Source organism: Anopheles gambiae, chromosome 3, assembly GCF_943734735.2.
Source record: "Anopheles gambiae chromosome 3, idAnoGambNW_F1_1, whole genome shotgun sequence".
Classification (NCBI taxonomy): Eukaryota; Metazoa; Arthropoda; class Insecta; order Diptera; family Culicidae; genus Anopheles; species Anopheles gambiae.
In genome coordinates, this window is record NC_064602.1 from 66,217,927 (window position 1) to 66,243,968 (window position 26,042).

General features: G+C 41.1%; 2 protein-coding genes across 6 annotated transcripts in view; both read right to left on the minus strand.

Moving 5' to 3' along the window:
- Positions 1 to 26,042, minus strand: part of LOC1272554 (reversion-inducing cysteine-rich protein with Kazal motifs) — a 53,592-nt gene that overhangs the window by 24,976 nt on the left and 2,574 nt on the right. For 3 of the 5 annotated variants that reach the window (XM_061658917.1, XM_061658921.1, XM_061658920.1), the window contains one exon: positions 24,903 to 25,962. In XM_061658917.1, coding sequence (XP_061514901.1) covers positions 24,903 to 25,104 — 202 coding nt within the window. In that variant the 5' untranslated portion in view covers positions 25,105 to 25,962. The remainder of the gene's footprint in view (positions 1 to 24,902; positions 25,963 to 26,042) is intronic. The other 2 variants (XM_061658919.1, XM_061658922.1) reach the window with 1 other exon arrangement.
- LOC1272540 (general odorant-binding protein 45) lies at positions 1,643 to 4,715 on the minus strand. The gene has a single exon (XM_311368.4). It carries the CDS (start codon positions 3,410 to 3,412, stop codon positions 2,342 to 2,344), a length of 1,071 nt encoding a protein of 356 aa, XP_311368.4. The 5' UTR covers positions 3,413 to 4,715; the 3' UTR covers positions 1,643 to 2,341.

The following is a 26,042-nucleotide window of genomic DNA, read 5'->3' on the forward strand; positions in this document are numbered from 1 at the left end:
TTCAAATGTCCTATCCAATTACGCACAATCAATTACAGCGTTTAATGAAAGAAATTTGTAAACATGGACAACGAATGCTTCTTTCTTTATATCTCTAACCTTGAAGTCTGGGTCTTATTTCATAGGCGCCTTTCACATTGCTCTATATTTTGTAAGCAAACCTGCCTGTTTACAGCTAAAAATGCCAGGATCGTGATCAAGTGCTGAGAACTGCTGTAAACAATTCAGTGTAACCAAAATCCTATCGAAATCTATCTAGCCTTATCCGGTCAGCCTATCTTCACAGTTTCGACAACAACGTTCCACATCTTCGGCTTACCACCCGACGTATAAACTTTATTTTTTCCACTCAACAATACAGATGGACACAGAGCGTGGACAACGCACCAACATAGGTTACGTGCCACATGAAGCCGCAACTGCAAGCTTTAACGCCCTAAGTCTGGTAAAAGTATATAACCCGTTTATCATTTCACGAGTTACCACATAAAGTAAGCGCCACTCGGTACCGGTGTTGCGTGCCGTACGGACAAGTTGAAAACAAGGTGTGTCACCATGAAGCAGTTGGTGCTGCTGACGATTTGCGTGTTGGCGTTGATGCCACTGGAAGTGTTGTCCAACGACACCAAGGGACTGACGATCGAGAAGAGTTTTCTCCAGTCGGTGCACGACTGTGCCGAGTATCTGCAGGTGCCGAAGCATCGGTTGGTCCAGTATCTAGCGTACGAGTTTCCGCCGGACGAGGAAACCAAGTGTCTGATCTTCTGCGTCGGTACGGATCTGCGCTGGTGGAACAACACGTGTGGGCTACAGGTTCCGGCGATCATGAACTATTTCCAGCCCGTACTGGGCGATCGCCAGTACGAGAAGCGAACGAGTGAGTGCCTGGAGCGGAATGTACACACAGCGGAATTACCGAACAACTGCTGCCAGGCGTACGAAACCTTCCAGTGTTACTTCCGAGAGTTTGGTAATCTAGTGACCTGCCCACAGTATGTGCCCGCGACGAAGCTGCAGGCGACGCAGGCCGCCCTCGACTGCCTAACCGTGCTCCGTGTGCCGACTGATCTGCTGCAGTGTTACAGCAAGGGCGATCTGCCGGATGTGCCGGAGACGCGCTGTTTGTACCACTGTATCGATCACCGAACCGGCCTGTACACTACCGAGAGTGGCATACATTTGTCACGGTTTTACGTGCGCGATCTAGAGGTGAACGATCTGCGGTACCTGAGCAAGGAAACGAAAGCCTGCCGCGATCGCGTTCGAATGTCCGGCTGTGATGTATGCTCGGAAGTGTACAACACGCACCGCGACTGTTTGACCGGTATCGGTGTTGATGGGTATACGAGCGGTATCATTGCTGAGGCGTCCCGCATCGCACTCACGAATCTTGGTGTGTGCTGCGAGGACAAACAAGTGCTTCCACTATCAGTTGAAGTAGTTGCTGCAGAAGTAGTAAAAGAAGTAGAAGAAGAAGAAGGTTACAGTTACGCTTCTTATCAACCGGTCGTGCCAAGGGTAGCTTTCCCACCAATACTACCGAAGCCAACACTTCCTGTGCACGTTGTTAAGTGCACGTCGCCTACATGCAGCCATCGGCCACCGGTGTGCTCTACATGTGGATCAGTCCCAAAGGTAGTGCCTGTCGAAACGTTGTATCCCGCGGTACGTAGGACAGGACCCTTTGAGAAAACAGTAAACCCGCAACCGATGGTCTATCCTGAGCTGCCACTACCATGTACGAAACCAGCACCTGTCAGTATATCACACAAAATTAATAAGCCAGCAACGGCTCTGTCAGCACTGCCGGCACGATCATACGCACAACGATCGCCCTATCCCTCCTTCCACCGTACATGCAAGGCAGAACACTTTGGACGTAGTTTTTAGGTAGTATAGCCATAGCCATGTTGTCTATTTGATATTTATGTTTTTTTAATAAACGAAATACATTTTAATGCATTGTGTTGATTTGTTTTACATACGCAACCAAAAGCTCTTTTACATAACGCGCACTCACGCGTCATACGCACGGAATGCATTTGGTTACGAGGAATGTGGCACAAAAGCGCACGTTTTGTTTTGGAGTGGCAAGACATAAATAACACTGTGTGGTCACTAGCGGGCCACTGTCCGTGTTGGGATGGCTTCTAATTGTTGTGAAACAAGTCCGCGCTTACGCGTGCGGTTTGGACATCTCATGTCATGGACAACACATTCCGGAATTATGCAGCTTAGAATGAGATAGGCGTTTCATCAAATGTGTACTAAACCTTTTATTAACTGATAGAGTAATAAATTATTAAACCAAACTTAGCGCTCAAAGCAAACACACGAGCTTCTAGAAGAAGAACTTGCCGAACGGTGTGGAGGACTTCATACACCTGCAGCACGACACTCGACCGTTGTTGGATATGAACAATCGCCCACAGTTCTGACAGTTCAGCTCCTTGTAGTTGAACTCGGTCGTGGAAGGACACGCTGTAGTGGTTGTGGGAGTGGTGGTGGTAGTGGTAGTGGTGGTGGTCATTGCTGGTGGTTCTACGGCCACCTCGCACACCGTCATCTTGGCGGCTGCCGCCTGTAGCACATCGTATTCATAGTACGCCCTGCCCAACTCGCCAAGCACATCCCGATACGCAAGGTACACCTCCGTGCACTGGTCACCGGTGGAACCGCGCAGCTTGTGTAGCCTGGCTTCGGTTTCCTGTGCCAGATAGCGCTCGTCCGGCTGTTCGTAGTCACGCGTATACAACCGCTCAACATCGAAGCCCGTGTCGACGTGGAACACACCGGTGCGCAGGAAGAAGCATCGCAGCAGGCAGCGCGTTTCGGGCGCATCAGGGAAGCTGCCGGCACTGTAGCTCTTCAGCAGCTTGTGCGGTATCTGCAGAAACTCGATACAGTCCTGTGCCGCCCGCACGAATCTCGTCTCATCCTCCGGGTAGAACCGGGCGCAGGGTACCAAGTTGCCGTAGTGCTGCAGATAGCACCGGAAGCTGTCGTACGCCAAACAGCAGCAGTCGGTCGTATCGGCGTGCGACAGCTCCTTACGCAAACACTCCGCCGTGCGGTTTTCGTACAGCTCGTCGAGCGGATCGGGATGGAAAAAGCCCTCGATGACGGCGGTCTGCATGCCGGTGGTGTCGTTCCACCAGCGCAGATTCAGACCCACGCACCGGAGCAGACACTTGGTTTCGGGATCGTCGGGAAAGCTGTTTGCGGCGTACTCGGCGTACCGGTAGCCCGGCACCTGCAGGTACTCCATGCAGTCTTGCAGCGCGCGCGAGAAGCTCTTCGACAGGGTAAGATGCGGCACATCGAGCGACGCGTCACATCCGGTCGGGAGCAGTGCCATGATCGCCGTAAGCAATACGGCAACCCCCCCTCCACTGGCGTTTCGTCGCTGCATACTGCTGACGATGGCGTGTGCAAGATATTATGAGAAATTACCAATAATTGTACGGCAATTACGATGCACCGCTAATGTGCGCGATCGGTCCCGATTGGTACGCGCGCTCTCCCGTAAATCGCTGCCGGTCGGGGTCGAGTGTCCGTGCGCTTGCTGGTGGCGGGTGGTCCTGGTCCCGGGCAACGCTCAACTGATACGACCGACATGAATATGGATGAGCTTTTATAGGCACCCCTTGCGTCTCGGTCTGCCTCCCCTAGTGTGCGGTCCTGCACACCACTGGATTGTACCACCGATTGTGGCGCATCCGTCGCTCATCTATTTTCCCGCCGCACTAGCCCGAAGTGTCCCGGCAGAGGGTCCGCCGTCGCGGGCTATGTTGACTCCAAACTGCACGTGCAGCGTGCGGTGTGACGCAATCAGGGGTTGCAATTCATCCTTCTCCCTTGCCTCCCTTCTCCTCCATCAGGTTTGGTACCGAGGTCAGTGGACGGTGGAGCACCACTGCGAGGGCACTATCCGACACTTTAGTTTCTTATTTTTCAGACGAACGCAACGTTTATCGAACCCTGCTCCGGTTACTAGGCCAACTGGACAGTTCGCGGTGTACGTTCTTATGCGTTTGCAAACAATCAGGCTTATATGATTAATACAAATAAAACCAACACGCTTCGACGCAGACGTGTGTTTACAGGAAGTGCAAAAAATGCCATTTTGTTATGGTTTAAATGCTCCAAGCGGTGTCGTGTTGCATCGAAACTGGTTTGTTGTCATCTAAAAGTTTACAATGATGCTGTTTTTTCTTCGCTACAATAAATTAAACTAAAACCAGTTGCCAAAGATAAGTTTTTGCCAGTCAAATAGCCAAAAAATTTGCACTTTCACGTTGTATCTCCAACGTCCAATCACAAACTTTCATGAATGAATCGTTAAAATGTGTCAAAAAAGTGACACATTTTTCGAACGCTTTCACGTGTAAAAGTCAGTTGTTTTCATTTCTTTTGCACACTTGCACAATGAAAACCGTAAAAAAGAAACCAAAAACGCATTCATTTACGGTGTTTCTTCTCCCAGCGTTATCCCTATCTTCCTACCTTCCAAAGCTCCAAACTTAACAACTTTATCGCAAACCGCAGCTCTGATTGCTAATGAAAAACCCCTCAGGTGCACACGCGGAATGTAGCGTCGTGTTTCTTGTTTCTTGCATGTAAAACGATCATAATAACAATAATAGCAGGTAAAAAAGCTGAAAGCAATACTGGTATAAATTTTACTGTCCCAAAGCAAAGGGCCCCTATTTGTGTTTCGGTCGATCGGCGACCAGCGCGGTTTTCGCGATTGTGCAGTTAATTAAATTCTCATCATAAACCAGCGTCATTGAAATTACGGCACCGAGACGGGAATATAAAATCACTCAAAGTAATCCTCATCATCTACAGCCTACTGTGGTCAGGGTTGCGTTGTATGCAACCCTTGCAGGCGAAAGAAAAAGGGTTCGCACAAGACAAGAAGGCGAGAGAGAGAGCGCGTCGCACAAACTGATGCAACGTGAAACGGGACCAAACAACGGGAGAAGCATATGCGCAAGAAGCGACGCACGCACCACTCCCTATAATTTGCATCTCCGCCCATGAAATCAAGAAAACCGTCGGAGAGTTTCGAAGACGTCCCCAGAAACTAGCAAAACCGGGCGTCCTGTTACTGCTGCTGCTGGTCGTGGCGTCCGGTGCCGAGATCACGCCAACGGATCACGCACTTAATGAAGCGCTTTATTTTATTACCGCCTGATTGAAATCGAGCGTTAAAAACTGCCGGACCAGTTGGCTGGGCTGTGTGCACCGCCCGATTCGCCTTAATGAACCGTCATTAACTTCAGGAAAATAAATAACCATAACCTTACATGTATCAGCCCTATTGGGACGCAATGGACGCACGAGACGCACTGGACGCACGCACCGTATGGCGCTTACCTGCCGTGCTGAGTTAGGCAAGGGAAGATTCGATAAAAAAAAAAAACAGATTCATCGGGGACATAAAATTGTCCAATGAGTCTTTGAACAAATCAACACAACGTGTGGGACAAAGACATACGCTCACCAAATGAAAGAAATGAGTGCTAGATAAGGGATTTTTATTCACCGTTTTACTTCCTACATGGCAAAAGATTTGCTCGACATTGGACACGACACTGGGCATAGGAAGCGTCATTAATCCCGTACGCACAACGAGCAGTGGAGAAAAATGGCCTGATACTCTGTGCGAAGCTGTCACATTTGTCACGTTGACATACCGCCGTCCGGAGGATGTATGGCCCTGGCCGAGTGGTGATCGTGCCCGATCATATATATATATTTTTTTAAACCAACGTAGCCGCCAAACCGAAAGCAACATTAATTTATTACACATGTTTTACCAACATGCCGTGGGCTGTGGCCCGTGGATGCTCTCGATTCGTTGGGATTACACAGCCACGGGAACTGTGTGACAGTGGTGCGATTAAATCAAACATAGAATTACGCAAAGTAGTGTACGAAAACCAACACAAAAAACCTTCAACAAAATCTCTTTAAAACAAAAACATGCCCTGCTTACGCACTCATCAGCTTCGATGCGCCGTTCACGCGCCCGTTATTTTCACACCGTTTTGGGAAGCGGGAAGTGTCGCCGAGAAAATTGAGCAAACAAAGCGCAACAAGCGACAATAACAGGAGGAGAAACAGAATGAAAGCGGGACTGTGCGAAATGTGCGAGAACCTTCACCCTGCGCCAGAGGGGTAAGGTTCTCCAATTCTGGTGGTGTCTTCTGCCCATCCCCAAAGTCTCCTCACACAGCTCACATGAGCCCCCGGGAACGTCGCTGCGGTTTGGGATTTATTTTTGTGCGAAGCACACAAAAATAATTTATGACCCTCGTGGTGGTTTGCAGGGTTTATCGACGCAACTTTGCCAGGCGCGTGAGCGTGCTGCAGTTGACGGGATTTGCAGGCGAGTTGTGGTTTGTTGTTTTTTTTTGTCCTGTTCGTCTCTCCTCGTATTTACTTATGGCCACGGAAAATGGTACCCCGGCGTGTTGCGAAAAATCGAAAATAAATCGTCTGTCAAAGTGCGACTAAGAAGTGTACGCAGCACTACCATACCGTACCGCGCAGTCCGATGCTCTCACACTTTGGTGGAAAGATGCAACCAAATGCAAATGCACGCTGAGGGTGCAATACCGTGTTTCGGCTCCTCACGCCCCCAGGGCAAAGGATATGGTTAAGCTGAATCAACTCGCTGCCTGCGCTCACCATGGGACGGCTGCGCTTGGCCACAATGTTCTACAATGCATTGCCGTGGGTCGTGGCGATCATGCTCCGGAAGAGCCAAAACCGCACGATCCTCGGGTACGGTGGGCGATGGGACGGCTAATGCAATTGCAGTTTGCATGATCGAATCGGACAGCTTGATGTGCGCACGGTAAACTGGGACGTGTGGTATGTACGTGTGCGTCGGAATGCAACGTGACAGCTATAAATGGGCGATTGGATAAGATCGTTCGGGAAAAAGGGTTTGCGTGCTGTGCGGTTGTCTTTTTTTGTTGCTGTTGGCTTCAGCTGAGCTAAAGCAGCATTTATTCTAATCAAAGGTGACAAACGGTGGAACGACGGGTTACGTAGTGTCCGTGGAGCAGTCAGTAAGCCATCTTACTGTATTGTATGGAGAAATTGGTTTCTGTTATTTGCATGGTTAAAGTAAATATGAAAATATTTTTAATTGTATCGTATTTGCAATATCATTAGAGCAAGTTACAGGAAAAATCATTCATTAGAGTGAAACATTACATGATTTTACAAGCCAGAATTAAATATTAGCATACTGAAACAGTTAGAACTATTTATTATAAATAAAATGCTTAATTTTATGCTCCCCAACACCAGAACTTTTATTTCAATTACTACACTTCCGATCAAGCCAAGCACCGACACCAGAATCTCCTTCATCTTTTTACCGCCATCGCCCGTTGGCTCCTTCGATCGTCAACCTTGTCCTCTCTCCATTCTCACGATGATCTTTCTCTCACCTCCTCTCCTATTTCACGGTTCGTGTACTTTAGCCGCCTGTACGGATACGGCCGCCGTTATCAGCTGTCATCGACGGTCTCGTACGACGGTATCGTAGCGGCCAAGGTCGCTACATGTCATTACACTTTTTTTTTTTTTTAACGAAGCTTTAGCAAGAAAATTCCGACGTGGATTGTTTTTTTTCATGCATATCGATATTGCCGAACTTTGCCCTTTTTTTTTCGCATCCGGCAAACCTTCCTCGTGCTTTCAATAGACGTGTGCTGGTGCTGGTGTACCTCGCTAAATAAGTATATCTATTTAATTTGATAATGCTTCGGTTTTGTGTAATTGCTTTCTCTCTTATTTGATAGGGTATATTGTTCTGACCGCTCGTTATAAATTGAATGCTGCTAACCGTGAGTCGAACACATGCTGGGGGAGCTATTTGCATATTAGTTCGATGCCTCATCATTCAATTGCGCCGCTCAATCTACAGCTCAACCTCACCAGCTCAACCTCTATCATAAAATTCGTCTTCATCGGTGCCGTCATGTGTGAAGACGAAAGCAACTCGTAACATTGTTGGTGTTACATTTGGCGTTGTGCCGACCTCCCTGAACCCGTGTTTCTATTGTTCCGCTCGCTGCTGTTCCATGTGTGTATAGTGTACCGTATACAATTTTGCTGATGTGTGCGTGTGTGTAGGCTAAAAGTGTCGCGTAAAAGTTATGAGGTGCTAGTTCTTCTAGTTTTTTTTTTTTTTTTTTTTTTTTTTTTTTTTTTTTTTTTTTTTTTTAATAATCCTTATTCCTAATTTACAACTTTTTCCATAGATTTATATAAAAACCGTATAATTGCTAAAGTTCTGCGCGATTTCATAATTCGATTCTTCTTTTAATGCATTATTATACTTGTGTTTATATATATCTATTCACAATTAAATCTTTCATATCCTATTTACCTATCCTAATCCTAATCCTACTACTAATCCTAATTACCTAACTATCTATATCCTATGTATGATAACTCCTATCTATCTGGCTATCTATATCCCATACTTCCGTTATTCCCTATCTCTAAATCTATGCCTAATCTATTGACGTATTGGTATATTGGTATCAACCTTATTCATTTTTTTTCATTATTATTTTTTTTTTTTTAATCATAAAACTTTTTAAGCCTATTGTTGTGAATTTTTTCCAACTTTTTTCCATTTCTTACCACGCAAGTTTGATTGCTGGGTATCTCCACTACTTCATATGGCCCTCTCCAAATGCCTTGTAGTTTTTGCCCTACACCTGTTTGGTTATTCCTCACCAAAACCATTTCTCCCCACATGGGCTGCCATTCATTTGTACTTTGGTCATACTTTGCTTTCCTCTTTGTTTTTGAATTAATTAAATTTTCTCTAGCAATAGCGTGTATTTCCCTTAGTTTTGTTCTTAACTCCTCACAAAAATCCGTATATGACTTTTTACGATCTGTTTTATGGAATATTGATGTTGGCAATCTAGCTTTCTTACCGAATACCAATTCGTAAGGCGTAAACCCAGTAGAGGAGTTTACACTAGTATTGTACTCCATCGCAAAATATGGCAATACTCTGTCCCACGTCTGATAATTTTTTCCCACAAATTGTCTCAGATAAATTTTTAGCTCTCTGTTTGCTCTCTCTACTACGTTCGCTTGTGGATGGTATGCCGAAGTATTAATTTTTTTAATTTTCAATAACCTACAAGTGTCTTTCATGACTTGGCTCATGAAGTTTGTGCCCTGATCTGTTACTAGTTCGGATGGGGTACCTACAAGACAGATTACCCCTTCAACAAACGCTTTTGCAACCGTTGTTGCCTCTTGGTTTTCTAAGGGAATAACTATAAGATATCTTGTAAGATCATCTTGAATGACAAGCCCATACTTGTTACCCCCCTCTGATTCTGGTAGGACAACGATATCCATATATAATTTTTCAAATGCGTATTTCGAGGTAGTGGTAATCTGCATAGGGATTTTGTTAAATTTTCCTATCTTATTGAGTTGACATGACTTGCAACATCTGACATACCCTTCAATGTCACTATCCATTCCTCTCCAAAAGAACAACTCCTTGATTCTTTTTTTCATTCTTCTTACCCCTACATGTCCTCCTAATGGGGCATCGTGAAATTCTTGAAGCACGGTATTGACTTCGCTTCTTTCAATTTCAATCCTGTCTAGATCTGAGCTGTAATTTTTAAATTTGGTTTTAACTGTTTGTTTAATCTTATCTAGTTGTTCTTTTCTCTGCATTTCCTTGCCATTTAGATCCCCATCCCAATGTATTTTTAACAAATTTCCCCAGTGATCTTCTTGTTCGTCTTTCACAACATCATCTTGTACATTATTCTCTTTTTTGTTATTTAGTGACTCTAATATTTGTTTACTTTGTTGACGTGTAACTACGGCTACTGTCTTGTTTGCTTGTTTTTCTTGTATTTCGTTCCGATTAAGTTCTGGTAGCCTTGATAAAAAATCAGCGACTACATTTTCCTTTCCCTTTTTGTAGCGAATTTCGCATTCCACCCCTTGGAGTCGTAATCTTAACCTTGATAGTATCGGAGAGTTTTCTTTGAGCCTCCAAATCGATACTAACGGTCGATGATCAGAATAAACTAGGAATTTTTGCCCATAAATGTAATGTTTAAAATATTCAACGGCCCATACAATAGCCAAAAGTTCCTTTTCAATAGGATGGTACCGTTTTTCCGCTCCTACAAGGGATTTACTAGCGTATGCAATTGGTCTGTCTACCGTTGTTTCATTGGATAATACTGCCCCAAGAGCATAATCACTAGCATCGGTTGTAATGACAAAGGTATCTTTATAATTTGGTCGTACCAGCAAAGGCTCTGAAACTAGAAATTGTTTTAATTTTTCAAATGCCTTTTCACAGTGCTCATCCCAAACGAAATTTTTATTTTTCTTCAGTAGCTCGTGTAATGGTTTCCTGATTTCAGACACGTTAGGGATAAATTTACCATAAAAGTTAATTGTTCCCAAAAACGATCGTAATTCTTTTATACTTTTTGGTGTTGGCATATCCAATATAACTTTCACATTTCCTTGTGTTGGCTTAATTCCTTGTTCATTTATAGTATGTCCCAAATAATTAATTTCTGTATGAAGAAGTTTGCATTTTGATGGTTCAATTTTAAGATTGTATTGCATTAGCGCTTTAAGAACTTTAATTAAATTAAAATTATGCTCCTCTGCCGTTTCGCCAAACACCACAATATCATCTAGATAGACAAACGCTTTGACAGGCTGAATTGAGTATAGGACTGTGTTCATTAGTTTTTGGAATGTTGATGGGCTATTTTTAAGACCCATTGGCATTCGTAAAAATTCATAGTGTCCCTTAGACGTTGAAAATGCAGTCTTTGCAGCGTCTTTGCGTGCTATGGGAATTTGAAAAAAACCCGATTTCAAATCAATTGTTGAAAACAATTTACTGTTTCCAATATTGTCCATAATATCATCTATCCTCGGAATAGGGTATATAAATGGTTTTGTTATTAAATTTAACGCACGAAAGTCAACAACAATACGATATTTTCGTGCCCCTTCACTATCAGATTTCTTTGGTATGCACATCACGGGTGCATTCCATGGGCTTTTGCTTGGGGTTATAATTTTTTGTTTCAGCATTTCCTCTACATGCTCTTCCATGATATTATTTAATAATGCAGGGAATCTGTACTGCCTTTTGTAAATGGGGACGTTAGAGCTTGTTTCGATTTCATGCGTTGCCGCTTGGGTATATGTAAGTTTATCTCCCGGCAAGTAAAATATATCCTTATACTCAATGAGAATTTTTTTCATATCCGTTGCCATTGAACTATCCAAATGATCGATATTGATTTGTTTCATTAATTCCCCAAATCGTTCTAAGCCCACCAATGGAGTGCTTTTGCTTGTTTCAATTAAATCACAATCTGTAAGTTGCTTCTCAATATTTGGGAGAAGTTCAAAATTATCTTGTGGTATAGTATTATTATCATCGATAACAGTATTTGTATTCTGTTCCCATTTTTTTTCTGTTTCCTCTATTTTTTCACCTGATGGTTTCTTTAAATTTATTGTTCGAAAGTTTTCCCCAACATTAACAGTATATTTTATTAAAAATTCTGCCCCAATTATTCCAGGAACACCAAGTGTTCTTATAACATAAAATTTTGTTCTATACAACGATTTCCCAACGTATAAATTTATAAAAATTGAACCCACAGTGTCGGATAATGTTCCGTTAAAACTTGAAAACGTTACTTTATCCTGATAATCTATTGTAGAACACCCAAGCTCTTTTGCTAATTCCCAACTCAATGCATTCGAACATGCTCCCGAATCAATTAGATAATTAATCTTTTTTTTCTTTTCACTCTCTGATAAAATTTGAACCATCAGTTTACCTTCCTTAGTGAATGCTATATCTAGTGATTCATAATTGTGTATGTATTCACTATTTGTTATCGGATCCCTTTCGATTGTGTGTGCTTCTTCTGCCCTAAGGCAGAACAAATCAGTTTTAACGATGGGAACACTAGAATTTTTATTTAGACCGACTAGTGTTCCGTGTTGTAGTTTTTTTGATTTGTACTGTTATGTGATTGGGCTGGATTATATGTATTTCTAAAATGGTTGTATTGAGAAGGCCCTTGTGGATGATTGTTTTGTGTTGGAGTATATTGTGAATAATTGTTTTGTGTTGGAATATGTTGTGCACCATAGCTTCTATACGGCGTTGGAAATCTTTTTGGCCGTGAAAAATTGTTGGTGTTGTTAGTAATGTTAGGATTGTATGTAGTGCTGTTATGTTGTGGTAGCCCAAAATGATTCGGGTCTGACATTTGAGTGCTGTTAATATAATTATCGCAGCGTGTTCTACTATTATTCCGAAAATCTACATACTGCTGGTTTCTAGTAATACCGCGATTTTGGACATGTGGGCTGGATGAGCTTCCGTTATCAACACTATTGTGGATTGAATTGGTGAAAAGAGCATTGTTTATGGTGTCGTTTGTTTCGGAAATCATTGTACGATTTAATCGTTCTTCTATTTTTCGGATGTGTTCTATTTGAACTACCTCTTCCTGGAGATATTCTAACAGTTCATTAAAATGTAAATGTTTGTTTGTTCTCGCGAGTGTTTGCAATTCTGGCTTCCTTAAACCGGCCAAAAAGTGAATTTTTAAATTTTTCATCGCGTATGAATCTTCCGTGTTATTTATGTCATTATTGATGATTTGCTCTTTTAGTGTTAACACCCTTTCTTTGTATTCCGAGAAAGGTTCATTGACCCCTTGATGAAGCGTCTCAACTTGTTGAAAAATGGCTTCGATGTCAAATTTTTCTCCAAATTGTCTAATCAATTTCATCTTCACCTTTTCCCACGTATCGTCCAAAATACGATTAAAAAAACCAGCTGCTTTTCCTTTTAACTTAAACATAACTGTGCGAATCAAATCCTCTTCAGCCTCTCCCTCCGGAATCTGATTTGCAAAATATTCAATCTGATACAAAAAACCATCCAGATCTCTTGCATCTCCGTTAAATTCAGGAATGCAAAGCATTGCCTGTTTAATGGGAAACTCGTAAGCCATGCTATTATGCGATCCGTTTATTGCTCTATCAAGTTCCGCGCTTTGATTAAGAAGCTCTGCTTTAAGTATTTGAAGGCGTTCTTTGAAGCTATAATTTTTAGTTAAACACGCTTCACTAATTGTTGTTGAATTTAAATGATTTGCAGTCTGGGTGATACGAATATTTGTTATATTTTCGGTGTTAATTTGAACAGTTCTGTTCCTAAGAGACAGAACTTTGTTGTTCATTACCTTATATGTTATATGTACGAAAAAATATGTGACTATGATTAATAAAAAAAAATTCACTAAATAAAGATTTTTTTTTCTGACACTATAACTTTTTCAAAATATTTTAATAACTATGCACTTTACTATTAGGCCACTAAATATATGTATATTAAAATTAATTCACTAGCTATAATTACCACTATGACGCTGCGTTTTCCCTGCACCACTTATCACTAAAATATTTACCGTTACCAAATTACCCGGGTTAAGAACACCAGCCAGAAATGACTTTATATGCGCTAAATTTTGCGCTTTACCGCTGTCACCAGATGAAACGGTTAGAACTATTTATTATAAATAAAATGCTTAATTTTATGCTCCCCAACACCAGAACTTTTATTTCAATTACTACACTTCCGATCAAGCCAAGCACCGACACCAGAATCTCCTTCATCTTTTTACCGCCATCGCCCGTTGGCTCCTTCGATCGTCAACCTTGTCCTCTCTCCATTCTCACGATGATCTTTCTCTCACCTCCTCTCCTATTTCACGGTTCGTGTACTTTAGCCGCCTGTACGGATACGGCCGCCGTTATCAGCTGTCATCGACGGTCTCGTACGACGGTATCGTAGCGGCCAAGGTCGCTACAATACCATTTCCACTTGAGGATGCTAATTGTATACAATGGCTTTATTCAATTATATTTATATGCGTGTATAAAAATAAAAAAAAAGTGCAACAAAGCTACTATAACCAATGGAAAATCTGTCAATTTCTTGATTTTGAAGCAAGAAAGGATAAAATCTTTTCCGTGGATGGTGGCACAGTCGATCAAAAAATAATTTACAATCATTTTCGGATTAATGGCACTACATTAACAAAATATTAATTATTAATAATTAAAAGAGAGCATACAAACACCTAAAAAAGGTGTTGAAGCCTTCAATTGTAATGAAGCGTAACGTGTTTGATCTTATTATTCCGATTAATCGTATAAAATGGTTAATTCAGTGTTATTTAAATAGAACATTCAATATACATAAACTTTGAGGCGCATTTTTTGTTATTTAGCTGAGGCATTGTAGTCATTTTAAATTATTAGAATATAAACTGAAAGTAGAACATTATATTATCATGTTAATGAAAACTTCAGCCATGAGAAACTACAGGGTGAGATAAAAAAACTGCAACAAAGTAAAACTGAATATGTTTTTAATTCAAATTTTAATTATATTAAGGGAAAGCAAAACATCTCGGAAATATCATCATATTTTAGAATCAATTGTTAATTTATTCGAATTGGCTCAAATAATAGCCTTCCGACGGTCGATGAAGCCATCGCACGCTGTCCGAAGGTGGTTCTGCGGTATTTTGGCCCATTATTTTTTAGTTTAAACCTTACTGTCACAATAGTATCAAAATAGTTCAACGGATTGGCATCTAGTGATATTGAAGGTCATCGTGAAGTGTAAACGAATCGAGCAACCCCGTTTTGTTACCATTCGTGGCTGGTGCATGCTGCGTGCGTTTGTACTGAGTTCTGTTGGGATGTCCAAGGGATGTGGCCGAAATGTTTCCGTGCCCAGGGTTAGCTCCCAAATATTTTGGCGATATATTTTCGCTTTTATTGTGACCTATTTTTGATAGAGACCATCGGCGGTGATGGCAGCTCACATTGTTTCGGGTTTTTAAGTTCTGTTGGCAAAGCTAAGTTTTTTTTTTAATTTTCAAATCTTTTCAAACATAATGAGCTGCCACTGGAATAAATCTGATATCTTTCAGATGAGCGGTTCAGAAATAATAACAGTCGGAAATAATAAAAGCTTGTTGCAGTTTTTTCATCTCACCCAGTAAAATAAATTGAATAAATTTTAATTACAGCTTACATCTGATGTCTACGTTCTTCTTGAACCATTTAATTTGCATAGCTGCTCAAAACATACCATTGATGGCTGAGCTTACTGAACATTAAGCACGCTTCAATTGTTGAATAATCAAAGCGTTGGTTATTGCATGCATTCCAGCAGAATGGAATGTGAAATCAAAGCGATACGAAACAAATATTATCAAAAGCTGCAGTAATATAATAGGTCTTGCATATTGCACCATAAAATGCAATCGTCCTTTTGATTTCGCGTTTAAAAACATGTGCTAGTAAATGAATTGGAAAGGAGTGCTTCTACTTGTGCCGCGTTGCATACCTCCCACTTATGATTAAATGAATACGCTCAGACATTTTTCCAGTTTTTTTATTCCGTCTGTCTATGTACCATCGTACCAAGGTTGGATGTGATGAACGCAATAAAACATGTTTAAAAAGCCATTCCAATTATGATTCTATATTAAATTTCGTCATCAGACGAATGTTGTTTAATATTACTCTGTCACTCAACATCAGGGAATATGCACCGGAAGTAGCTTTATTTTAATTTATTTTGATTAATAACTATTAACAATGCAACACTTCCTTTTCAAGAGAGTGGTGGGAAATATTTTCCAATAATTCATTTTTGCTAAACCATGATTTTTATGGTTTACTTCCACTCCAACACAAGATGCCAGATGATTTCGTCTGCATCAAATAACACCGTGAGCCGTTTTACATTGCATGAGCCGCGCATCCCCGCTTGACAGCTTAATTAAAGCATCAAGAGGACGGTGAAGCTTTACTCCTTGCTGACAGCTGGCAAAAGCATTTGGCTAGCGAAAACGGGAGGAAATGAACCGCTGCTATATACCGTTTTATATCACTTCAATCAATTAGCGGGTTAAGACCAAGGGCTGACGCTGAGGCTAAGTGTTGCACCGGATGGAACTGCAGTGCCCTGCCTGTCTGTACCGACTCTTGCAAAAGGGGATCCCACGGTAAAAAATGAAAGGGTAAATTACATTTTATGAGGCAACAGTTTAACTCGGCAGACGCTTTAAAATACCAAACACGGGGCAATGAAAAAAAAAACACGCCATACGCAACACGCCTACGGTCACCGTGCGCAAGCCGACATTCGATCGGCAATGAGCGGTAAGCAATCGGATTGAAATGAAATCCCACACAAACGGGCGGCCACTTACGCGTGCGGCGGCGGAAATAAACTTGTTCAGCACGGGACAGCATTTAAACGATTTGATAGAGTTCGATTCGAATTCCTTTACGGGAACCGCGAGCAAAGTATATGTGTGCGTGTGTGTGCGAGAAAGGGAAGGAGAGAAAGGTAATAAAAAATCCAATAAAATTGCATGAAATATTACAGAATACCAGTAGCCGAAGCGTTTTTTTTTTAAAGGCAAAAGGCGACCAGTGTTCTTAAGCGACTTTTGCTCTTGTTTTTGGTGCGTTCAACTTCAACCGCCCAAATGCGGCCGCGCCACATGCCGTGTCCTGCCGGGGCGCCTTTTTTGTGCTGGCGATCGTGTTGAAAGCCAGATTTTCCTGTTTGACAAATAGGTTGTAGCTGCCAGTCGATTTATCGGTGCCCGGTGCCCTCGGTCGGTCGGTCAGTCGGCAAGATTTCGAGTCTCCCGGCTGTCGACGGTTTGGACGCTTGGACGGGAGCACTTGTCAGCTGGAGTTGCAGTTGAGCTAGAACGGGTTTTCTTCTTTTTTTGTTTCGTTCGATGCCGTGCCGCAGACGCATAAATTAATCCAACCCACCGGGGAAGTAGTGCACGTAGCGCAGCGCAGCTCATGGGACGGGAATAAATGGTTGTGGTTTAATATGTTGTGCATATGCAAAAAAAAGACCCCGTCCGTGTAGACATTCATGTTGATTGTTTGTCGGGTGCAAACGGTGCTTCGTTCGATGGTGTCGTAGGAAGCGTTTTACTCCCTCCGGTCGTTTGTTGTGACACTCATTGTGTGTTGGGAAAAGGTTCTACCCGATACTACATCTAAAGTTCACATCTCTTGAATAGGGTTGATGACGCACGTGAAGAGTTTTTTTAAGGATTTAATCTTTCATGTCTCGTTGTCAATATGCCTTTAGATAGTGATGTCCAACGAACTATCTGGTCTAATCTCATTTTACAAAAAAATCATGATTGCGCCTATTAATCTTGTCAAATGACCAATCGCAACCGACCATAGGTAGAGAATTTCCTGCTCAAATAATCGACAACACATTGGATACAAACTGATCACACTGTAGCTGGAGGAAATGTTTGATTTCAAAGCCTGTGTCCTGATGGTCCATTACGAACAAATAAGCCTTTAAGAAGAGTTGGCATTATATGACTGTTGTCTGTTATATGATGAAACCATCTGCCCTGTTTTCGAGGTGTAAATGTTTGTCAGGAGTTCAAGTTCCGTACTTGTGGAGCTCCTGGTTATTTCACAAACCTCAGGTTCCATGGTAAAAACACATCTAATAACTCAGGAAGCAAACTCTTCTCTGTCCTAGTTAAGACAAAATATCCTAAATATCCTAGCTAATACAAGTCATTAAGTCTTAAGCACATCTGGTGTTGTTACGATTTGCTGGAAATTTGCTCAGAAATATTTTAGATCTAGTATATGCCTTGCACTAGATTATCTTGCATGACTCTTATGGGTGGGTGGCTTAGTATATCTTTATGAGCTTGGAATTATCACTTAATTCGTAAGATAAAAAAGAGGAATAAGATATTTAACAGGGAATTCAAAAGCTCACTTTAATGACAAGAAAATTTCGACTTTTTACAATTAGTCTTAGAATTTGTTTCATTAGTTTCAAATTAGATTAATTATATTATCTTAGAAGAGAATAGAAGAGTACTCTAGATGTGGTATTGAAGGTGTAACAGGCCTTTTCAATACAGCACATCTAGGGCTCTCTTCGATAAGTGTGTACACAGAAAACTTTTTTTTACTGAACTTCAATAAAACTTTACTGCAATTTTTATAACTGAAGTTTCAGTAATCCTTTCAGTAAAAAGAATATTTACTGAATCATTCAGTAATGTCCGGTGCTCACCAAAATGACAGCTCGTTTACTGAAATCCCAGTAAAGCCATTCTCATATTACTGATTTTTCAGTAGTTGGTAGCGATTAAAAAATGACGAAATTTTTATTTTAAATTGAGTTTTTATTGATGCGCAGATATTGCCAGTCCCTCAGTTCACATTCATACATGTTTTGTGTTGTTTTATACAGTTTTTATACTGTATTTTGCCGCCGCAAGTTTTGATGGTTCAGTAAGCGCTCACAGACACCACGCAATTTCAGCAAGCACAGTGGATTGTAGCAAATATTTTACACACCAACACGGCTGCCAATTGTTTTAAATTAATCCCGTAAGCTGAAATATCACCCGAAATTTCACCAGGGCGCCTGTAAGCGCCTACAAAATCAACTTTTTGCACATCACGAGCAAGTAGGTACCGCATTGTTTTGTTTTGATGTTCTAACTGACAGGTCGATTTGACAGAATGAATTGCTGCATTTGCAGTAATTTGTTTTGCTGATATCCAGTGAAACGACTAATTTGACACTTATTTTACTGATTTTCAGTAAAATGCGTATTACTGAAATGAATTCAGTAAATTATTTTGCTGAAAGTCAGTAAAAACATGACATTCATGCTGAAAATCAGTAAAATATTCTATTACTGAACCGTTTCAGTAAAAAACTTTACTGAAGCAGGATGAGAAAATTTGCTGTGTAGTATTTGTTGTATTATCGCTAAATAGCTGTCCGTTTTTTCTTACACTTTTCTCAGCCTTGGACGAGATACGCAATACGAAACCCAGTACAACTTGCCACAACTGTGAGCTGTACATGAAATAAGAAGAGAATTGGGAAGTTGAATAATTATTCCGCCAAATCCTTATCAATTCTTTTAAATTAGATTTGTACAAAAACATACAAACAAAAACTTGTGTGGAAATCTAAAGTCGTAAAACTGGTAATTTTCTGCAAAGCAAATACTCGCGTTACAAACCCTAACCAAGTCCAGCGCTCACTCGCGCTGTCCATCGTCACGTTGACGTTTCCTGTGCCTGCGCCCTAGCCGCGATAACCTTTTCCCTGATCCGTGTGCAGCAAGCGACGACGGCAAAACAGCCCGACGACCATTAGGACGCGCAAACGGTCCGCTGTGCATTCCCCTGGGCGGCGCGAATCGTTCGGCAGGAATATGAATGGCTTATTAATGTAAAACTCTCTTAACCATCTAGCTTGAGCATTGCTCGAGCAAGATGAAACCGGTCGTTGCGATGGGTCGTAAAGTAAGACAAAAGAAATGCTAAAAACGCTCTAATGGCGACCATTAGTATGCTGCAAACGGGTGTCGCGGCTGGGGTGTGTCCGTGCAGTGCTTAACCGAAACTGCTAAACAGGTCCCGGTGGAATTGGTAAATTGATCGCGTGACTGACTAGAACTCGATTGTTGCACGGTGCTTAAGTTAAAGATAAAAGACACTTCCTTTATTCATATGGCAAATGCATGACACACTCATTGTTCGATCGCACGTGCCCTAATCGATTGTGTTACAGCGGCTATCAATGCAGCGCTAACGCAACAGCTTTGACATAACGCGTGAAATACAAGACGTCATCAGTTACACTCCCTGTGAAGGTGAGCACAGTTAGGCTAGCAACAATTGTAACTGCTATCTAACGACGGCAATCCGACCGAGTTAAGCTTTTAAGCTGATAATTAAGCTCATACATCCATCACGATCGATCCGGTTCTGACATTAAAAACGTTCGCTGCGCCTGCCAGCGACAGCCTAATCACAATCCATCCGTAGATCCGACGCGGTCGCCAGTTCGCGCCGACTGTCTGGTTTGCCTCCGGCACGTCCTAGCCGTTCATTTGTCAACGAGCTGATAAGTACATTAGCGCCGCAAGTTTCTTATTATAACGCATCGCGCGCTTCACTGCCATTCGATCCGCGTCGTCTGTCGATCGACTGTCATCTTAGTATTTGCATAACGCGAGATGTGCGTGAATCGGTACCACTGTATCGGCTGGTGTTTAAGATAAATGATAACTTAATGTAACCTGTTTGGCATTGGCGAACTGTAAGCCCTTTTTCTCTTGCCCCGGAGCATGCAATTGATGGTTGGTTTGTTCGCTTAATCGACGGACGCCCCACGCTGAGTGCATGCTTGTGCGGTAAAGTTGTGCTTTCAATCACGCTCATGCCCCTTGGTAGGTTGTTGAGTACTTTTTAAGCTATTAAAATTACAGTTAAGACAAGTTTATACTGGGCTGAACGATGACCCAGCCCAAAATATCACTCGATGCGATGATCGTATAAACAGCCAAAGAAGTTGTTTCGTTCCTCCGTTTCCTTTACACAAACATTTAAATATTTAAACGAAGCATTTAAAATTATCGTGCTGAGAAAGATAATAGCCTAGCGATATTCTTTATGTTCATGATTTAGTATAATCATAATAAAATGTATCTCCGTTGCGATGCAAAGAAGCGGCAAGAAGCAAATCATTCCCCTTCCCCACCTCAAAACGATCGACCCATTCAAGATGTCACAACGAATTTACGATCACCCTTTTACTGCCCTGAACGGTGATCATCTTCGATCGTATGTTCGCGCAGCACGCCGTGTGTGTTTGTTAATACGCGAACAGAAGTAAGCTCAACACATTCACGCGTTCGCTGTGAATCGCCGGAAATGGGTTCACAAACCGGTGCTCCACATATAACCTCCAAAGCTCGTTTCGAAACGAGCTTTCGTAGGAATGGAAGGGGAAGGGTGTTGTTTCTAACCATCGCGTGATATATTTTACCCATTTTCAGCTATTAATCTGTAGTGTGTCGCGCACAATCCCCTGTTACAAAGTGACATAAGTTTTCAATTTATATCTTCAAACGAGATACGAGTAGGAAATTATCATAGAGAAGCCGATTGAGTTGGGTATGGGAAAATTTAGAGCTATGCTTTTTGTGATGTAGGTTATGAGCTGGTAGTTGTATTTGTGTTTGGTTAAATTGGGTGCATGATGATTGTATTTAATTTAAATGTTTAAAATCTTCATGGAATATTGTGCAATAATCAAGCATACAGCGATATCACTGTAAATAGAATATGTTTTGTAAAGCAGGATTTACAATATAAATATCCCCAAGGTGAACAAATTCAAAAGGTTTGAGATCTAATGTATGAGATCTAATTATAGTATGAGATCGATTATGCCATTTTTCCTAGCGATAAAAGTGGAAACACATTAATTAGGCTGCCAGCGTCTAGTCCGACACTAATTAACACACCATCATGCATACCTCCCCTAGGGAAGGCTAGTAAAATGCCATATAATGAATTCCAGAATCGATCGTATTGACAGTCACCCGTCGTTATCTAATTTGCGGTGTCCTATTTTGCTATTCTGGGTTTAGTTTATTACAGTTTATTAAGTTGCTGCTAGCATCAAAGAAACATTTTGTGAATGGGATCACTGTATAATTCAATCGCAGGAGCAACAAATCAACAGACAACACAAAGTTGCAAATAATCATCTAATTAGAGGCTGTCATCTAAGAATAATTAACGTTAACTTTTGTATGAAGCTTAATTCAAAGCAGCCGCATAGTCTTACATTGCTAATAACTTAAACAAACGCAAATGAAGTTAAAAAATAAAATAAATAAATTATTATATTTTTTAAACAAAAACTACATGTTTGACATGGCACTGTGCTTAAAGCCAAGCGTCATCGTCGGTAGACATCAAACGTTTCGCGGCCAAAAACAAGCGGGGACAAAAAACAAAACAAAACAACACGGCATCTCCCTGCCCGAGTCAATGTGATTTGAAGGTTTCGCCAAACAAAAACTGGACACCATAAGAAATAAAATATTGCACAGGAAAATAAAAATAAACAACGTTCGATCACTCCAGCGAAACAACGCACGGCAAATGCACGGCATTCTTCGCTAATCGCCATGTTATGCAAATTTGATGAGAGGTCAGCACGGTTTGCTGCCCCACGCAACGCAACGCAGTTTGGGTCAGATCCGGTGGGCCAAACGTGTGATGCTCGAATCCGAATCCACCTACAAGGTGTTGAAATACTGGTTCGTATGTTTAGAGATCAAGTTGATTAATTAAAAATGATTAAATGTATGGCTTAAGCTCATCATCTTCGAAATACGCCTGCTTTGATTTGAGAAGTTTATAATAGCCAAGACCGATAAGATGACTGCCATCTACAAGATATAATTCCACTAAAAGCAGGCTTTCGCTTCAGCATCGTTGAGATTTGAGCTACGGTGTTATTGCGCATAATGTTGATATAAATTTGAATAATATGGTATTGACACATCACCAATATGTGGTGTGTAGAGTGGGTCGTAAACAGAGTGCAATACATTTTATGTCAATCAATTTGCATATTTGCGCGTGGGATTAATTGTAGGTCATTATCAAACAAAACGAAAGCAAGTTGCCGCACAAACGACAATGATTTCTGACTTTACGAGCCCCATTGTGAAAGTTTAACGGCATAATTTAATGGAAACAGTTTTGCTGCTTTTTTGTCCCCAACAGGTTTGTTATGCTTTTACAGCTTTTAAGTAAAATCTGAAGGTGGCGGATAATAAAGTCACAGTGTTTTCAAACAGTCGGATTGATTGCATGGGAATTTTGATGTTCGTTCGCACGAAAAAGAGTATTTCAGTATTTCTAATCGAAGAAAACGAAGGATACACTTTTAGTGATAATGGCACTGCGACTCGACTATGAAAAAAATGAAGACGCAGTGTTACAAAAAATGTATGAATCACAATCTGTCAATTGTAAAACGCGTTCAACAGGGGTTTAATTTATCATGGATAATTTATAATAAATAATTTCACTTACAATTTGAATACGATTTCCAAAAATTTATTTTTCACATTTATCAACCAGATTGTATTTTTCATATCGAATGGATAGATGCGTTTCTCAATTGTTGATTACGATAACTGTGTATAAACTTTCCTGCATTTTGGATTTGATTTGTTTTTTTTTTTTTGTTGCTGAGAGAATTTAAAGAGATAAGAGAGAGATTTTTAAGCTTTAATTTGAAGAGATTAAAAGATTTTTTTCTCTATAAATTTTTTAACTCATTAAATTGTAAAACACTCTTTCAAAATATTGGATTCTTAGGTGGATGTTGTCAAATTACATAGGAATAACTACTTGGGATAGTACCACTCCGTATTGCTAACAATGTAAAAGCCTTTAAACACAAGATGTTGTCATCACAGTTTATTTAAATAGTAGAAGAAGTACAGATAAGATATGACAAAATAAAACAAATTATGCTTCGCTATATATAAAAAATTATACTGTAAAACGTGTTAAACAGGGGTTCCCCGATATACACCATACTCGATATACAGTTATTATCCGATATACGCTATCGTACGCGACCGAGCGCAATAGTGTATCTCGAGTTTTCGCGTATAGCGGATTCTTCTTAAAGTTTTTTGTTGTAAAACAGGTATCTCTTGCACAAATTGAATGCAAAATGTATTAAGAACATTAAGGAAATTCAAAAAGAGCATAAAATATTTCAACGAATTAAAATATTTGCAAAAAACACATGGAGCTGTCAAATTTAGAGGAATCGCGTACTGCGAATTCGCGTATATCGAGCATTACTGCGGATAATTGCTGTATGCAATTTCGCTATACGTGATATTCAAAATTCGAATATTTTTTTAACAAATTGGTAAAAAAAATAATCTTCAGTTCAAATCAGATCAAATAACTAATTAAGTGGGTAAAATCTACGATTTTTAGCAAAATCATACGAATATTCGGAATAATTGAACTGCAAAACCTCGAAGTTCGTTGTACCTGAATATTCGAGATAAGTGATTGCCTATGGTGCACATTAATAGAGTAACTCGGAGGAAACCTGTATTTATCATTGCGATAGGTACATAGAGTTACTACGCTACATGAGATTGTAACTAAAAATAGTGTATTTTAGGGTTTCTTCTCTTTATTTGCATTACAAACTAACATTTATATCGGGTTTCAAGTGGCTTAGAGGTGACTCTTATTGAATGAATGTTCAATCCTAGATAATGAATATTACATCTGGAAGGGCAATCTAGATAGACATCGAATTACGTTCAACGTAGTTGCAGCTGGCTTTACTTTAATTTATCGCTGGGTTAAAAATTGTTGTTAATTTGTGGAAACATGTTTACACCCCAGCCAGCTTTTCAAGACTATTGTTTCAAACAAACTTTATTGTGAATGTATGGTATAAATCCACGATCGGCAAAGTACGGATCCCGAGCCACATGCGGCTCTTTGATATCGAAATGGTGGCTCTTACCAGTTCATATATTTCATAGAAATTTCCCGCATTTTTGCTCTTGGTTTAAAAATTTGGCACTTCACGTGAAACTCTAGGAACATTTTTGACGAATTTGGCTCTTCCGGTCGCAAAGTTTGCGACCGCTGGTATAGATCAACAGACCATGCATTTCAATCTCCATTTCATCGCAAAACCCATCAAATTTCCACCTTATAAAATAGTGGATTTATTTTTAAACTATCATCCCCGCAAGCGAAATGTGCTCAAATAGTTTAAAACTGAATTCACAAACAAAAAACGGCATCAAAGGCATACAAAAGAATAAAAAAAAAGTAGTCCTTACCGCTCGCTTCAAATCCACTCGTGTCGGCACCGTTTCCGGCAGCTCCGATCGAACTGCCACCAGCTTCACCCTGCTGTGTCGCCGGCGATGATAGTGGTGGATGTTGATTAGCATAAGCCTGCAGCTGCTCGCACCGGAACAGCAATAATCCACAAACAATGGCCAACCGATAACGCCAGCATATTAACATCGATCGCGCCATCGCGTCTCCGGGGAGGGGAATACGTACACTGGCAAGGGTATGAGGTCACCACGGTGCGCACGTCACACACCCCGTCACAAGCCGCTGGCGGGCAATTTTGATGCAAAACACAGGATGTCCAACGAATGCGCGCCCAAACGAACGAAGCCAAAAGCAAAAGGAGTAGAAAGGATGTCGATCCAATGCGAGCTGCTCGTGGTTTTGATACAACTTTTATCGATGATTTAACGAATCAAGACACGCACACACACACACAAACGATCACACAGAAACACACACACACACGATTGAACGTTTCACCGCACGGATTGCATATTTGAATATTTGTTTCACGTAAAATGATCAGCTTTCAGCTCACAGAACCACAGCCGACGTCACGGTCTATAAAGACTATGTGCAGGTTGAAACCCTTTCCCTCTGGCAGCATCACGATACGAAGGGACGCCTTTCCAGTACGCTGCACATTGCACTGCCCCTCGATGCGCGGTAGAATACTTTCACGACACTTTTGTTTGCTCTCTTTCATCACCACGCTACGGTGCTGTCTTCTTCGCGTTTATTTCGCACTCTGAGAATGCAGTCCCGTTTTTTTGTAACACATTTTAAATATCGCTCATTTATTCACGCACCACTATTGCGATCTGCAGCCTGCACTTTGAGGGAGTTTGCGTGGCATGCGTTTATAATTACTGCAAGGAGAGGAATATCGGCATTGAAGTGGTTCGTGTGCCCTTTCCAAATCCGAGTAGCAGGACAACGTTATCGGATTTGGAACATATTTGGCAGCATGGGAGTGATTGTGGATGAATGAGCAGCATGGGAGCAAAATGGCGAAAGGGTTTTTTGTGCGTTACGATGCTGTTGATGAAGAATAGTTCAGGTGTTTTAATAAGTTTCTATGGTTCTTGATAATTAATAACGTATATTTTTTAGTTTGC

Excerpts from the sequence above, each read along its gene's own strand:
- LOC1272540 (XM_311368.4), bottom strand. The coding sequence starts at position 3,412 with ATGCAGCGACGAAACGCCAGTGGAGGGGGGGTTGCCGTATTGCTTACG.